Genomic DNA, 16575 nt, shown 5'->3' with positions numbered 1-16575 from the left:
TTTTAGGCAAAATTCTGTTTGCATATGACTTTGAGAGAACAGCTTCTGCAGGGAAGATTCCCCAAAGTCTTATTTCTTGTTCATGGGGATTAACATGTAGAATAACGTTTAGATGAACTGGATAAATTTATAGAATCATAGAATCATTTCTATTTGCATCAGCCAGACTCAGACAATCCAGATCTGACATACAGCTGACTACCACAATCTCCTGGGTAATGCATAACGTCCCAGCAGAAGGGAAAAAGGCAAACATAGTTGCTATCTACAGAAAAAAAAAAAAAGGGAAAGGGGAAACCAGCCTAACCTGAAAGCATCCCAGGATAAATTATGCTGTAAATGCAGAAGCATACAAAACAGTTAACGCAAGCTTGTCATGAACAAACAGTATCAAACAAAAATATTTTTCTTTTTTGACAAGATAAACAAGACTGGAATATTAGAGGAATGCAACAAATGGGATATAGCTTGACCTTAATGTGGCCTTTGACTTTGTCCTACCTGATGTTCCTCAAAATCTAACCATGGAAATATCATTTACATTAAATCACCTGTAGGTGGTTGGAGAAACAGGTTCAAGTGAACCTAAGCATCATTATAGGTGTTCCACAAAGTTTTGTGCTGGGTCCATTATCTTCCAGTAATTTCATTAATGAAGTCAATGATTTTAAAAAACCCACAAAAACCCAAAACACTTTTAAAATAAAGTTGTAATCTGGGAGGGGATGTAAGCATTTACAAACCTAAATGGCCTCAATAAACCTGAGAAATGGTCTGATATCAACATGAAATCAATGAAACACATGTAAAGTACTCTACCAAGGAAAAAAAAGAAATGTGCAGTTACAAAACAAGTCCATCTGGTTAAGCAGCAGCATAACAGAAAAGGATCTGCTGGGACCACAGACTGAACAACAGTTGGCAGGCTAGACAAAAACATACAAATGTCTGTCTGGAGCATGGAAGTCCATTCTGCCCAGTATTCAGAGCACCAGTTAGAGCGGCATAACCAGTATGGGGCATCACAGTTTAAAAATTACACATCAGGTCAGAAAGACTTCAGAAAACAAAGACAAGCAGATAAAATATTCATTAAAACAATATTATACCAAACTATTCTGTAGTGTCCATCTACATCACTAGAAAGCTATCAGTTCAACAGTAAAACCCTCACATTCACTTGCAACCCAGATACAAAAAGGATGAAAACTGTAAACCATACAGAAATCCATTGCCTGTTACAAGAAGCAGTAGTTTACAAAACATAAGATTTTCTTCTTAAACCTCTCAAATAGGCTTTCTGAGCTAACCTCTGGAACATGTCTCCTTGCACTCATAATTCTTCCCTTGCTAGATGTGCCTGCCAGTACAGGATCTCACATCTAAAGTCCAGCAGACCACCTACATCTCTCTGAACAACATATAAGCATTTATCGGTGTAGTTTCTGCCAGTGAAGTTGTATTTATACCAGGAGATTTTGTCAATCTTGTGAGCTGGGGAAGAAGGGAAGGAGGGAGGGGCAGGACTTCCGCTTGCATGTGATTTTGTGGTTGTTTATACACATAGCTTAGCTGAGAGGGGTACACCAGCATTACCGTGAAGAAGTGACCATGGCTATGGTCAGGCAAACAGCAGAAATGGCTGTGAATTGCTTTCAGAAGGTGTTCAAGCTATATGGGCTTCAAATCACCTTGCACTGAGGAGTGATGCTCAGATGGTCCTCTTCTGTTAGTTTTGCTGCCACAGCAGCAACATCCAGCTGATAGGAATTAACAAGCAGCTGGGTAAAGCCAAAAGCAAAAGCTCCTATCTTAAACTGCCACATTATAGCCACCTGGGGCCTAGGCTTCACCTTCAAGCAGGCATCATCATTACTTCCAAGGCATCATCTCTACTTCCAAGCCATCAGAAAGAGCAAATGCAAATCTGTCTGTGGTGGTGAAGCTTAGTCACGATTCCCACAGCACTTCTAGCACCCCATTGTTACAAAGCGGGTGTTTGGATCACTAGTTGTTATAAACAGAAGGAAAAAAAGAATCATAGAAACATGGCAACGATCACAGGAACATGGTGTGGAACAATAACATAGCCATCTTTGAAGTTTAGGAGAGACAGAGACCAAGCCAGTGAGTCACCTAATTAAATGAAAACATCTGTGTCTAATCAAGTATCTAAACCTGATCTAGCTGACATGTGCTCCCTTTATTGGGAATGGAGATATCAGCTGAACCTCAGGAGAAATTCACCTCACCCTAATGCAGATGGGCAAAATGGACTCACATGAACTGCACTCCAGAAGGGGCTACTTCTTTTCAGATTGTGAAGGGAGCCTGAGATAAAAGGACTTGGTTTAGATATATGAAAGTTAAGTGAAATCCCACCCTACATGTGTAATGACAAAATTAATGAAGAACATTGAAACCAAAATGGAAAAAGCTAACAATATTAGAAAAGAAATTAGAAGCTCAGTAAAATTGATTAATAAAACAGTAAGGCGAGGAAGTATCAGCTAGAAGTCAGCAGAATTATCTATACCTGATAATGTTGATTTGATAAAAAATATTTACATTTGCAAAGAGTTTGTTAGTCCTGGCAAAGTCTACAAAATTAATTCAGGTGCCAAGCTTAGAGGAAAAATATATGATAAAACAAAAATTGAGAAGTTAATTGAAACTTCCATAGTCCTCTCATTGTCTATTTTTAATTATTAGAATTTAGGATATTACAAGTACAAGGACAAAATACGAGGTCAAATGACATTGTTTTGTGAAGTGTTGAAAGAGAAGGTAAATGAAAAACTATGGCTTCTCTGAGCAATAATATACTAGTTTAAGCAAATACTCCCTTCTACATTTCATGGTACATACTGAAGTATGGTTATTGAGTTGTTTCACATGCTATAGAAAATGCTTCACAATACTTCAAGGTAATTTTTAGCTGCAACTGATGATAATTGAGTTCCATAAAACTACAAAAAGATATTAATGATCAATTTATGAAATTGATGTCACACTGCAGCACGATAAATGTAACTTGCTGTGGGCACTATTTAGAGCCAAAGACTCTAAAGGGTTTTTTTTTGTTGGACGTGATAAATACATAAAAGTTTGCAAAAATGCACTTTCTCACTTACCACTGGTGACTCTCAGCACTCTTGCCATCCAGCAGAACAGCCTTTTCAGCTTTAATCTTTCCTGTAAACAGAATACAATATATTAAAGGATTTATTGTACTCTTCCCCATTTTAGGCAATTCCCAAGAAAGAACGAAGCAACCTGTTATATTCTAGCTGCAAAGAAGAGATTGCTTCCTGTTCTTGTAAACGTTTAGATGGACAATGTAACATCCTGGCTGTACATTATTTACATACCCGTACATACATACATACATAAATATGTGCACACATATATATATATGGGTGCAATTTCAGCATTTTCTCTTAAAATACAATTCAGATGCAGCTAAATCAGGGAACGATTGGACTGGACTGGCAAAGGAGGCAGAGTTGTCTGTAAGACTGAAGACCCTTAAAAGCAGGTTAGAGAAGCACCTGTCAGAAGAACCAGCAAAGCTGTTTCCTGCCTTGGGTACAGTAATGAACTAGTTGAAGTTCCTTTCCAGCACAAAGACTTCCATTAAGTTCCACTTTTAATTGAATAAAGATGACAGTAGGTGATTTGATCAAACCCATGCTCCCAGTAAGAAGTTCAGATGAGATGCTTGCTGTTTGCAAAGTCTCAGCTGCAACCAATTAAGCCACACTGACATTTCTGTATTGGAAGTTAACTTCAAAAAAACCCAAAGAACAGCATACACAGTCCTCCAACCCAGTGGAATGAAAAAACCCACAAAACTACTGCCAGCTCCCCCACAGTCTAAATCCCTCTGCACCACTTGCAAAAACTGAGATGAAAAAGGCTGCTGTCACCCACCACTTCATGAGAATGAGCCAAACTAGGCTGGTTACTCAGCACCTAAGACCCAATTTCCTTCCATCATTCTTTATCTCTCCCTGTCTTTTGCTATGCCATTATCTTTCATCAGCTGAGGCTACATGTAGTCACTGGTAAAAGCAAAGAATCCAACAACTGAGTTCACTGTTGTAATTTCGTTTGTGTCTAACCCTCACTGCACCGTGTGATTTCCATACAAAGAAGCCAAGTAGCTACTAAAGATAAGACAGTATCAATTAAGTAGCTAAGACAGTGCAAGTCTTCAGGAGCATTTAGAAGACAAAAGGATAAGGACAAAGACCTTGGACAAGCTGAGATTGGCTATGGAATATGTAATAACAGCACAAAGGCATGACACTGCCTTTAAGGATGACAAAGGGCAGCAAAAACTGCTTTGTCAGTGATGTGGTCACTGCTGACAGAACAAAAAGTAGAAAACAGGAAAAGAGTCACAAAAGACAAAATAATCTGAACTTGGAATACACATATAAAACGTGATTTTGATGCAGCAAAAAAAGGGAGAGACAATGGAGAAACAAAGGAGAGAGAGAAGTACTCCCGGATACAGGCAAAAAGGATTATTTTAAGAACAGTGTGTTGACTGGAGGAGAGTGACACATGTAGAAAAGATGTAGGTTTCATCGTAATAAAGAGAAGGCGGCCCAAACCAAAAAGGGAAATGTAAACAATACCTTTAGCCAATATGCATCCAGACAGTGAAAGAAAGGGCAATGCTTTTAAAAGCAACAAAGAAAAAGTGCTGTGAAGAAGAAAATCAGAACCTTGTTGAGGTTAAGCTGTCAAACAGGACACATGGGGAGAGATGCCTGGAAGCAATATCAATTGTCACACACAACTTCTGTTTCTGGTCAACAGTTTTTCCAGATTCACAAAGTTTCACCCCCACCATCACCACAAAAGAGGCTGCTGATATGCAGGAGTGCTCCTTTGCCACAGGAAAGCAGAAAAACAAACCTTGACTTTGGCTTGACATTTGTTTATTTATTCCTCTCGCTCTCCCAAAGATGTAATTAAGAAACTCTGCTTACAGCATCTGTCTTTTTTCACATTCTGTATCCATCAACAAAATAAAGGATTTTAAGGCACCATCCAGAGTCAACAGCCTTCAATTATGACCCACAGTACTTCTCCTTCACTGATTCTGGATCTCTTCAGTAAGGAAAGAATGGACTGAAGTTGTATACTGTGGCAGTTTATTGCACAAAACATTATTATTACAGCAAAAATGCTCCCATTTATTGGATTGGAAATTCCTTGGAGTGGAAAACTTAACCAAAGTTCAAAGCATGTTTCACTACATTCAGATGGCATTCTACAAAAACCTTTTTTCTCTGCTTACCGTCAGTAACGTATTTCCTCTTCTCCTCAGCATCAGTAGTCATCTCAAACAGATCTCCATAAGCACGTGCAAGTCTCCAAAGGAAGTCCACAGAGTTTTCATACTGAAAGTAGAGGACAGCTGGGTAATTAAACTGATCAGAATGTGATTTAAACAGTTTCCTTTCATAATGGTTAAAGCAGGTTATCAGAACATGGCATAAATCTTTGGTTGTTTTGCATCTTTCTGTACTACTTTTAGTTTATGTGAGAACCAGATGACCAATTTTTCACGACCAAAGGAGAATACAGCTTTTAGAAATACCATGGTCTGTTTAAAGAGGTTTTATTTCATAGATCAGTTTTAAAGTTCTTTTACTATAAAAAATAAAAATCCAGTAATCCAGTAAAGCACAACAGATCCCTGAACGATGTGACGTGTATTTTCTTTAGGGATGCCATAAGCACCATACTCACTCATAATCAGTATCCCATGTACCTTCCTGGGTATTTCAATATGTAAATGAAAATATAATCAGAACTAATGTTTGCCAAATCAGAAGAAACTGATACACTGAATTAAGCACTGCACGTCAAACCACTTTGAAATTTTATCTGGAGTTACATATGTGCACAGTAAAGTCAGGAAAAATTCACATGAAGTATACCAGAAAGGTATAAGCAGACTACAGGCTCATAGTTTGATTTCTTGAGAACACTTGGCCTGGTTACTACTTAATTCCACAGGACTTTCTCACATAGAGCATTCCAAAATCAGCAAAAGTAAGTATCACTTATGTAGAAAAAAACCCATGATCTTTCTTTGTCACATGCAAGAATGCATACATGAAACAAAGCCTCAAAGTTATTGAGCCTGGATGGGATATAAAATAATAAAACTTCTATGCCCACCCAACATGAATATTGACACACCTTGAAATATTTCTTTTTCACTGTATTTTAAAAATACACATGAAATTTCATCTTCCATTCCTGCATGCATTTTAATGCTTGTACTAAGGAAGTTCTCAAAAGCAGTGCAAAGCATAAGTTAATAGAAGCATAATATTAAATTTACCCATTAATACCTTGTCATCTTTCTCAAGCAGCAGTCTGAAGCCCTCCTTTTTATCATCCTCTGAACCCTTGTGCAAATTGTCCACCTGCTGTAAAAGATTAAATAACTCTTCTTCTGATTTCACAATGGCATTGAGTGATTTCATACATCCCTTTTCTTCCTCGGAGTCTCCTTCTGAATCAGTATGAGCTGTAAGATAACTAAAATCACAGAAAACAATAACCATATTTTCTAAAAATACTGGGAAAGCATTGCTAAATTCAAATGCAAAAATTTCAGAGCACAATTTCTTCCAGTTGTCCAACTTAAAGGAGTTTTTATTCATGGTATCAAACTTATTATTATTACAAAACCTTTATCTTCAAAGGGACAGCACAATCATATTCCAAACATAACATGCAAGTAATTACACTGTCCTGCTGCTTAATACTGCATTAAAAAAATGCAGATACATATTAGAAACACATGTATCCTTGTGTTTCAAATGCAGAACACTTTAAATCATTAATGTGTATGAAAGACATGCTCTGTAAACCTGAATAGGCCTCTTCAACTCTTTACTTCAATTTCCCTATTTTTTGAAATAGGAATGAGCTTACTAACCAAAACATAAGTGTTATAAGAATCACTTACACAATGTTTTGTTAAACACTGTAAGATCTAAACATAAGCAATAACAACACTGTTACCAATTCCTTTACTTATTTCTTTTGAACATTTTGAAGGTCAGAATATCTGAAACTGGCAAAGAGCTTATATTAATTCATTATGCTTAGTGCACAAGTCCTCAGCACAAGGCAGTCAAGGACAAAGAAATATTTACAAAAGCCATATAAATACCATGCAGAGATAAGCAGGTGGACTTACTGTCAAAGTGCTGAGCATACATTAGGGTACTTCAATTTCATATAGGAGCAGCTGAATGGCATTATTTTTAAAAAGTAGCTTTTTGCTTATGTACTAAAAATGGACAGAAAAGCCTAATCTTCTGCATTTCCACTTTTGAAAATACTCTTCTGATAAGAAATAATAATGTAAAAGTATTAGCTGCTAGGTTCAGAGATTTTTTTAAATGGTAACTATGAGCAGAAAAAGCATGAAATGTACTATACACATTAAGCAACTGAATAATCAAGGTAGGCCATGACAGTCAAAATACATAAAATCTATTTTTTTCCAGAAATATACCCAGTACAGAACATTAGCAATATAAATGGAGGTTAATAATAATGGCTTTTAACTATTCTGTTTTCAATACGTTGCTTTCGGAAGTGACCAGAACTAAAACATGAGCAGATACACTTAGAGCCTGTAAATGAACAAGTACAACTGCTTATCATGGTACAAAAGTGCTAGATGTGACGTGACAGTTTTGCTGCAAAGTTAACCCAGTAATATGGGAAAGAGGAGTCAAAAATGCATTTGGATAAAACGATACATAAATAAACCATGTGTACGTGTTCAAACTGAAAAACAACATGGAGCAAAGCAGAGATGGGAAACATCATAGATTCCTACAGATTTGTTTTACATAATCTTGATGATGCTGAAGTTGATGACACATCCTATGTTGTATCCTGCAGAGTCTTTATTTGTAAGTCACTGAACATTTATTTTGGTTTTCTAAAGCATCTTTAAAAACACAGCACCTTGTTCTCCCATAGTTATTTTGAAGTGGGTACAGAGCTACACCACATATAGGCTGTGTTTGTAAGAGCACTAACTTGACCAAAAGTGCAGGGGATTTGGTGGGAGGGGGGCAGTCTTTTAGCACCCATACATAATCCTGTGATTTGAAGTATGGTTGGAAAGTACCTTTTCTCACATGGTTTGGATGCCCCACCCTCCCTAATTAAAAGATAAATGCACCTGGGGTTTGTGCAATTACCAACCTAAAATAGATAATATAAAATAGCAACAACTAGGCAGTAGGCAATTTCAAATTCCAATACAGTACTGCAACTGTAACACTCCTTAGTTACAGGAATTTGGGCACTGCATCAAATGCTACCTAAGGAGGTAGGTATAAAGTAAGGAATCAGTGTTTGGAAGTCAATGTTGATGTTGCCATCTTTATCTTTGTTGCATAAACATCTGCTAAAATTTCTATGATCACTACTGTTCCAATGTTAGAAAACAGACAAAAGTGATTATTAGAAAATGTTACTCTCCCAGCAAAAATATAAAGGCCAAGGTTGGGCTGACAGCCAAGCCCTGTCACTCCAAACAAGCCCAGCAGAGATTTCCAGCAGCACTGTATCAAACTGTCATGGCCAAACAACAAATTGAGGTCAAACATCAAATTCATATGACATCACATAAGTCATATGAGAATATTCATTGAGAGACTCAAATAGAAAAAGTGTCAAGTAGGTCACTATCTACCAGATGATGTGAACCCAGAAGGAGCTAATTATAAAATATGATGGAAGAATAATCTTTTAAGATCAGACCATACTGCCTCAAGCCTTTTCTCATCCCACCTCTCCTACAGAAACATGATCTCCAGGCCACATTTGTGCTGAGAAATAGCAGAGAGGACAGGTCATTTCTTCCCCACTCCCTCTCACCTCCACTGTCCTGGGAAATTCTCAGCTACTTCCTCTATTTATCTGCTTTAAGAATCCTCAAAGAATTTAAATGTGGAGCATACCATCTTAAACCTTGATGAGAATGCCATAAAATTTCAATTTACTCATTGATTGTGTGCTTTAAAGAAGGAAAAACAATACCTATAAAACAACCTGTGGGAAATGAAAAACACAACAGTGAGTAACTTTTTTCAGTGTAAGGCAATGCCAGTAATTCCTAGGGACTGCAACAAATCATACAACCCCATACCTGCTGACATAAATGAGAAGACACTGAGCTACACTAAGGGGCAGGAGTTTCTACACAACCAACAGAGAAGAAGGGCATTCTCAAATGAAAGAAAGAAAATGTTTAAAATCTTCTCCAAGTTTTGTTTGAAGTGTTTTTCGTAAGAACTCCACAAGTTAAATGTCCTGATACCAAAATGTTCAAGGGAGCGCAAGCAATTGCTAGCGCTTAAGCTTCGTCATGCTAGTTACCCCCAAGATACACCAGCATTCTTCTAAATGTTTCCTTTCTTTCCTCAGAATAAATTCATAGTGCCTTCAGAGGGTCCTCTCTTCCTTGTCTCTTCTTCTTTGGCTCCAGAGCTGACATTGCTGCCCCCCAGCATTTCCCACAGGAAAAGCACAAAGGTGACAGCCAAGGGCTTCATGACATTTGTGATGAGTTCTCACCTCACTAGTCATGCACCCCAGGCGACTCCTACCTTGCTCAGAAGTCACAGGGGTAAAATTACAGCAAGGTATATAATCATGTATAAAACATTAAATATAACTTCAACCATTTTGGCAAACTAGGCATAAAGAATGTTCTTCTGTTTTGTTTCTGATGATGTTCATTTTCTTACTAGCTCTCTGTTCAATCCTTATCATAGCTGAAATGTTTTAAGCATGAAAACGTAACATGTTAAGAAGGCAATACAGACTTTTAAAAAATAAACAGCTAGGATTTTTCCTAACAACTTGGGTAAGCTGTACTTTACCAATTTGAACTGAAGCCAGTTTTATTACAAGATAGGAAGTCCTTCCAGCTACTTAAGGACAAAATAAGAGCATAACAGATATTATTGATATAAAACTAAGATAAGAAGAGCTTGATAACTGACTTCAACAAAGCAGCTAGCAGGCTTATACATCTACTCATTCTAGAAAAGCATGTTATGAAAAGCAATACTATAAAAAAAAAAAATCAGTACTAACACAAACAGAAGTGGAGATTCTTTTTAACACAGTTTAAAAACTCCAAGGGTCTAAGGGCTGGTGACAGTAATCCAAAAGGGAAATTAACAAAAACCGAGAGAGTCATTATGTTCATATAACAACACTGACATCTGCAATTTTACCCAGTATATTCCTGCAAGAGGTTTTATCAGGTGATAAACAGAAAAGCGAGTATTTACATGTGATTAACACATTGACCAATATTTGAGAAAATGGAAAAACTTTAAAAATGTCTACAGTCAGTGCCAGCTTGTTTTCACCTTTATTACAAATAGATTTTTTTTAAAAGAGAAAAACAGTTGTAAGAATGTGAGGAGCAATGATCAACCAACAGGACCCGGTTGGATCACAAAGAACTGTTCAAAGTTCAAAGAACAAATGGAAACTGTGCTGGAGACTCACCACACTGTGGTGAAGCTGTTCAGTAAATCCACGCACTGAGTACTGGATTAAAAAAAACCCTGAGCTACATGGTATAAAACACCACCGTGGTATAAACTCACTTTGCTCGTTCAAAAACTGTGTCGGATTGCCTGCAAACTGTCAGACACTGGGCCTAACCAGGTATCATCTGTTCCCAACACTTCAGCTTTTAGACAGATCAAATATCATCTCGTCTCCCTGCCAACTTACAATCACAAGCCGACACGAACACCATCTCATCCGTTCCAGCAAATTCAATAGAAAGGTGATTATATGTCACAGACTGATCTGGATCAAATTTGCACTGCATCACCCAGCAGAGTGCATATCCATCAGTAATGATAAGCGGCCTTTGAGGAAAAGTTTGGCAAATCAGATTCTTAGGTCGACTGAGGGTTGTACTGAAAACAAATGGGCAGCAAAAATAAATGAAGAAATGAAGAAATGATAAGTGAACTGATACTCAGAAGCAGGCAAGGGAAATGCTTCTTCCTGCTGAATATTTAAACTATTTCAAGGAAAAATTATAAACAAAACGTCTGTAGGAAAAAGATTTACTGCAGTGAATCTTTCTGGTGACTGATGCCAAATGTAACTTGAAAAGCTTGGATGCCAGGCCAGCTGAAGACCAGTGTCAAACATGACACTGATGTCAGTGGTTCATCACTGCTGTATCAGGGAGGAAACAGCTTTAAAATCACAAAGAGGAGGATTAGGTGACACTCTCCAGCCCAGGTGATCATCTAGACACAATTTATTGTATCTGTAAATGAATGAGTGCTTGTTACACATTCTCAAATGTTAAAGGTTGAGGTTTTTGCTAGTAAATGATGGGAACTGAAACAAACTTAAGAACAGAATGCAGAAAAGCACAGACTAGAAACTGTAGTCTCTTTAGTGTTCAGTCATGTCCCATCCATTCAGTGTATCTTCCATTAAAGCTATCTGTTATTATGTAAAGATATATCTCATTTATTAAAAAGCATGTGGTATTTCTCCACTTACAGAAATATATAATTTTTGAAAGGCAAAATAGAAAGCTTCTCTTCCCAAGGTGCTGAATACCAACAGTGACATTGAGAATATGACCAGAGCAGATCAAAGCAGTGAGGACCATATCAGACTGCCAGCTTAAAATATTTTATGGAAAAAACAGGTAGTATTAAAAGCTTTTCTGGAAGAAGTTTACAAATCTGAAACCAATGTAGTCACCCAGCACAAGTCCATAAAACTCTTAAGATTACTTCATCTGTCAATTCCCAGCATCTACCCATTTGTCAGTTAAAACCAGAAGTGCTTAACACAAGCAAAATCCTATCTTCTAGATCATGAAAATACTGCTGAGGCAGTGAAACCTGCTGCATGTACTTCAGATAGAATACAGAAAGTGAAAAAATGTTTAACCTGTTACTAAAAGAAAAATTATTTCTCAAATGCACAAGCTAGCAACTGAATGCATTATTGTGTGCGCAATTCACCACAGAACAGTATAAAACAATGCACGTGGTATTACACCTACAGCACATGAAGTGGTGATGCACATTAACTGGAAAAAAAAAATGTGTGTTATTGTTGTCTCTCACGGCAAACTCCCACAGAACATGCACCACTATCATTAAAGTTACAGAAGACCTCAGAAAAAGCTATATACATTGCAACTGTACACATATTAGGATTAAAAACCTATTTTCATTTGCAAAAGGAAGAAAAAAAAACAAAAGAAAATTACTTAAATAAAATGATCTTAAATTTAGAGAAGATATGCAAAACAAGCACAAGTACAAGGTGTTAGTAGGAAAAAATCACCTCTTTTCAAAAGGGATTAAAAAATAGCATTGGAAAAGCACATACCCAAATGACTAACACTGTAACCTTGAATTATCTTCCTTCCTTCCTTCTGACTGTACATAAATACTTGTCAGAGGAGGCCTCTCTTAAGGACACATTCAAAGCTTTCGCACACTATAATCACTTGTATTGGATCACCTCATCAGCTTCTTCATCACATAGAACCTGAAGAGACAAGTTTCCTTGGCTAGTTCTCAAACAGCAACGCATCTCTGCTGACCAGAAAACGGGATCTTCTCAAATGCTAGGTGTGGAATAACCCCTATACTGTGTTTGGAACCTGATTATTCATAAACTGGTCCTTTGGCCTTACCTACAACTCCAAATATTTTATGCATAACATAAAGGCCTCTGCAAACAAACTAATGGATAAAACAATCTGAGAAACTAATAGAACTGAAACGTTTCTACACCATATGAAGGAGGAATGTCTTTGAATACCCCTGCCAATACTGAATACTTAAAATAAAGAACTGGTTCATAATAGAACTGACAGGTCTCAAAACATGGTATCAAAATATAAGACTTGTGAAGCATGTGGGCTGGGATGTAACACAACAAGAAATTCTGCCCACAGGAACTGAAAATAAATCTGGAGAAACTCTTAAAAAATAGAATTCCATTAATTATTATATGCAGCATGTTGCTGTCTTCAGAATATTACAGTTAATTAATATATCTTTAAAGAAAAAAAGTGACTTTAGGCAATTTACAGACATAACGCTGCCTACACAGGTATGTATAAGACACTGAGGAGATGGTTCAAAAAACTCAGTTGCTATAAACATACCCTTATTAAATTGCATATGAGTACCTAATCTGATTATATCAAAACAAAGTTGCAATTACGGGAGAGTAGTGTCATCACCATTTTTACATTACTACTAGAGGGTATATTAGGTAACATATGAAAAGACAAAAATATAGTCCCTCTCCTGGACTCCAGGTACATCTGATCCTTCAGAGTGTTCCTCAACTCACGCAAATAAAAGATCCCGTTAACCACAATGGGACTACAAGATGAGGTCAAAACTAGGAACTTTCTAGAGTCAGTACCCTAAATCCCTCATGATTACTTTTTAAGCCACCAGAAAGTGTATACAACAGCAAATATACATAAACATGCTGCCATTTGGACATGTGTTGCATTCAGACATAGCTTTCATAACATGTAACACCTTTAGGCAGAACACTGTAATAACTCATCTTTAAGGCCCATAGAAGACAGTTATCATGAAAAGCACAGGAGCATTCGTGCAGCTTGAACAAACTGTCAGAGGCACAAGACTACTTTCTTACTAGAAGCACTTTAAAACTTACACCATTACTCTGAACTTTGGCTCTCATTGCATAGCTATGTAGCAATACTGCATCAGACTGTTACCAAATGCACCCTTAAAAATCTGTATTATGCTTGGCACTAAGCCAGCTTCAGCCATAGTGCAGATTCAGAGATGGTCACCCAGAGTTTCCTCTGACATAAAAATTACTAATCTAAATTTCTGGGTGTTTTTTTTCCCTGAACGTAGAGAAATATAAAATATACATAAAACTTTAAAGGGCCTCCTGATTACAATATGAAGTTTCACATAGGTAATGATGTAACTTGCACTGCATGTGTACTGTAGTATATACAAAATATTATTGACTCACCCTCCTTCACTTTCCGCCTCCTCAGAGCTGGTCGTTTCTGTTGCACCAGAAGCTCTCTCAGCTTTTCTCCGCTTCATTGCTCTGTGTGATGGGCTAACTCTCTGAACATCTCCCTTCCCTTGAAGCTCATTTCGAACAAGCTCTTCAAGCTTGGGAATAGCTTCTTTCAGAAATTTCACCTCTCTCTTCAGTTCGTCCACACTTACTAGCAAGCCATTCAATTTTTCTAGTATCTGCAGTTGCCTTCCATGTAAAACCATTACTGCTTCTTGCTCGTTAGGAGCTTCATTTTGCAAGCCCACAGAATTAAGCCTGGTACCTACATCTAGGAATGCAGGTATATGCACAGCTACACCAGGTTTTCGGATCTTACGGTACCAAAGCAGCATCAGGCTTATTCCAGCAGTCCCTGCCATTATGCCCAGTATTAGCCCTTTATTTTCAAAGGGAGACATTTCTGCACTCTCCTAAAATTGAGAGACAACAATAACAGTCGGAGTTAAAGATGTTTTTCCTACTCTACTCAAACGACTTACTTTGCTTTTAAGTCACAAAAGTGTAAGGCTAGAATAACTGGCGCATGCTGCAGATACAAAGTTACAATACAACTCTAGCAGATTCTGCAATAAAAGGCTATGTGCTATGACAGCAAAACCAGGACGGTTGTGAGTTGGGGGCGGGTGGGGGGTGAAGCACGTGCGCAGGACTGCAGCCTTCACTTTTAACCTTCTCCGCATCGTGGGATTTTTTTGTTTTAATGCCAGAAACTCATATAATCGGATTTTCCGCAACGGCAGAGCGGCGGAAACCCAGCTGTCAGGCCGTGGCACAGCCCGCGCCGCCCGGAAGGGTGTCTCGCCGCCGCCCCGGCCCCACCGCGCCGAAGGGGCGCCGAAGGGCTGCCGGAGCCCCGCCGTCACCTCCCCGCGGGGGACCGCCCGTCTCGCAGTCCGCCCCTGCCTCGGCTGCCCCGGCAAGGGTCGCCGCAGGCCCGGCGCCGCCCCCGTTACGTACCGGCGGGCCGGTTCAGGAGCAGGAGCGGCAGCGGGAGTGGGAGCGAGTCCGGCCCAGGCGCGGCGCGGCGCCGCGCGGCCCCGCAGCTCTCCCGCCGCGGCACAGGGGGCGGGGGCGGCGGCGGGGCCGCCCCGGGGCGGTGATACCCGGATCGAGGGGGACGGGCCTCCACCGCAGCCGCCGGCCGGGCCGCCCGGGCGGCGGGCGCGGCCCTGTGGCGGAGGGCGCCGGGTCGGGTCGTGTCGCGTCGCGTCGCGTCGCCCTGGCGGCCCCAGAGCGGGCGGACCCCCGGCCTGGCCGGGGCCTCCAGCTGTGAGTCCGGGTGGGCCGCAGCTGCGGGAATCCCGCTGCGCGGTGCCTGCTGCACCTGCTTCAGACGTTGCTCGAATACGAGTATTTGCACTGCTTTAGTGGAGACCTGAAGCTGCAAAATCACGAAGAACCCCCGTCCAGTTGCCAGGACGAGGAGCGGTCCTGGCACAAAAGCCTCGTTGCAATTTTAGCCATCTAAGGGCCCAAAGCTGATTTCACAAAAGTCCATTATAGATTGCCCAAAGTCATGGAGGAACTTGGGTTTAACAGGGTGTGGGAGGTATTGCTCCTGCGTCCCATCTGAGACATCACTTTTACTGGTGACGCTCACAAGACCCTTCTTTCTCCTTTATGATGCTATTTCTGGATCTGCCTCCTGTTTCTGGCCTTGAACGGAAGAAGGTTCATCACAGACAACCTGCTGTGCCCATTCGTCTTCCCGAAGGCTTCTGGAGGGTGGCCGTACACAACATCCTGCCAGAATTTAAAAGCATAAAACTCATGTTCTTCTGTGTGGGGGCTCAAGGAAACCATTATGGAAACCACTGTGTCTGTGCAATGACAGAAACTGCTCTTCAACAGTTGGAATTTTCCTCAGCCATATCACTCAGAAACAAAGGAACACAATGTAGTCCTTAAAAAACATACTAATTACCTCTAAAAAGTGAAAAAAGTGCTGTTAAAAAAAAAAAGTACCTTAAACAGGTACCAAGAACTCAAGAATTTTCAGTCTTACTGCAAATTAGCAAATGTAAATCAGTCTAACGTCTATTTATCTTCAAAGACTTCCTTTAAAATAACTACAGCTGCTAACTAATTCTCCATTAAGAACCTGAGGATGAAACTAGCCTTACGTGAGACCAAATTACAACCTGAGAGACAGAAATTTGTTAAGATGGAAAAATGAATACTACTTCAGTATTCTACAGTTTTCATAGTTACAATAAAAGTATAATGTCTTCAAATGTTCGTAATTTGAGATACTTAAACCAAGGATGGAAATCTCTTCAATTTTATGGGTAATTTCAACTTCACTAAAATAAAATTATTTTAAAGAAAAAATTTCACTGTAAGTAATTGTTTTTAAGTTACATAATCCGTCGGTGTTTTAAAATGGAACAGGACTACATGAATCTCCGT

General features: G+C 39.1%; 1 protein-coding gene across 1 annotated transcript in view; it reads right to left on the bottom strand.

Annotated features, from left to right (window-relative positions):
• Positions 1 to 15216, bottom strand: part of RMDN2 (regulator of microtubule dynamics 2) — a 52500-nt gene extending 37284 nt beyond the window's left edge. Inside the window, exons 1-5 of the mRNA XM_052805401.1 lie at positions 15124 to 15216; positions 14110 to 14576; positions 6381 to 6570; positions 5315 to 5417; positions 3135 to 3195 (exon numbers count right to left, since the gene is read on the bottom strand). Of these exons, the coding sequence (XP_052661361.1) occupies positions 3135 to 3195; positions 5315 to 5417; positions 6381 to 6570; positions 14110 to 14564 (809 nt within the window). The 5' untranslated portion in view covers positions 14565 to 14576; positions 15124 to 15216. The remainder of the gene's footprint in view (positions 1 to 3134; positions 3196 to 5314; positions 5418 to 6380; positions 6571 to 14109; positions 14577 to 15123) is intronic.
• Between the last annotated feature and the right edge of the window lie 1359 nt (positions 15217 to 16575).

This window comes from Harpia harpyja, chromosome 13, assembly GCF_026419915.1.
Source record: "Harpia harpyja isolate bHarHar1 chromosome 13, bHarHar1 primary haplotype, whole genome shotgun sequence".
NCBI classification, from domain to species: Eukaryota; Metazoa; Chordata; class Aves; order Accipitriformes; family Accipitridae; genus Harpia; species Harpia harpyja.
Note: the sequence above shows the minus strand (reverse complement) of the source record. Positions and strands in the feature narration are given on the sequence as shown.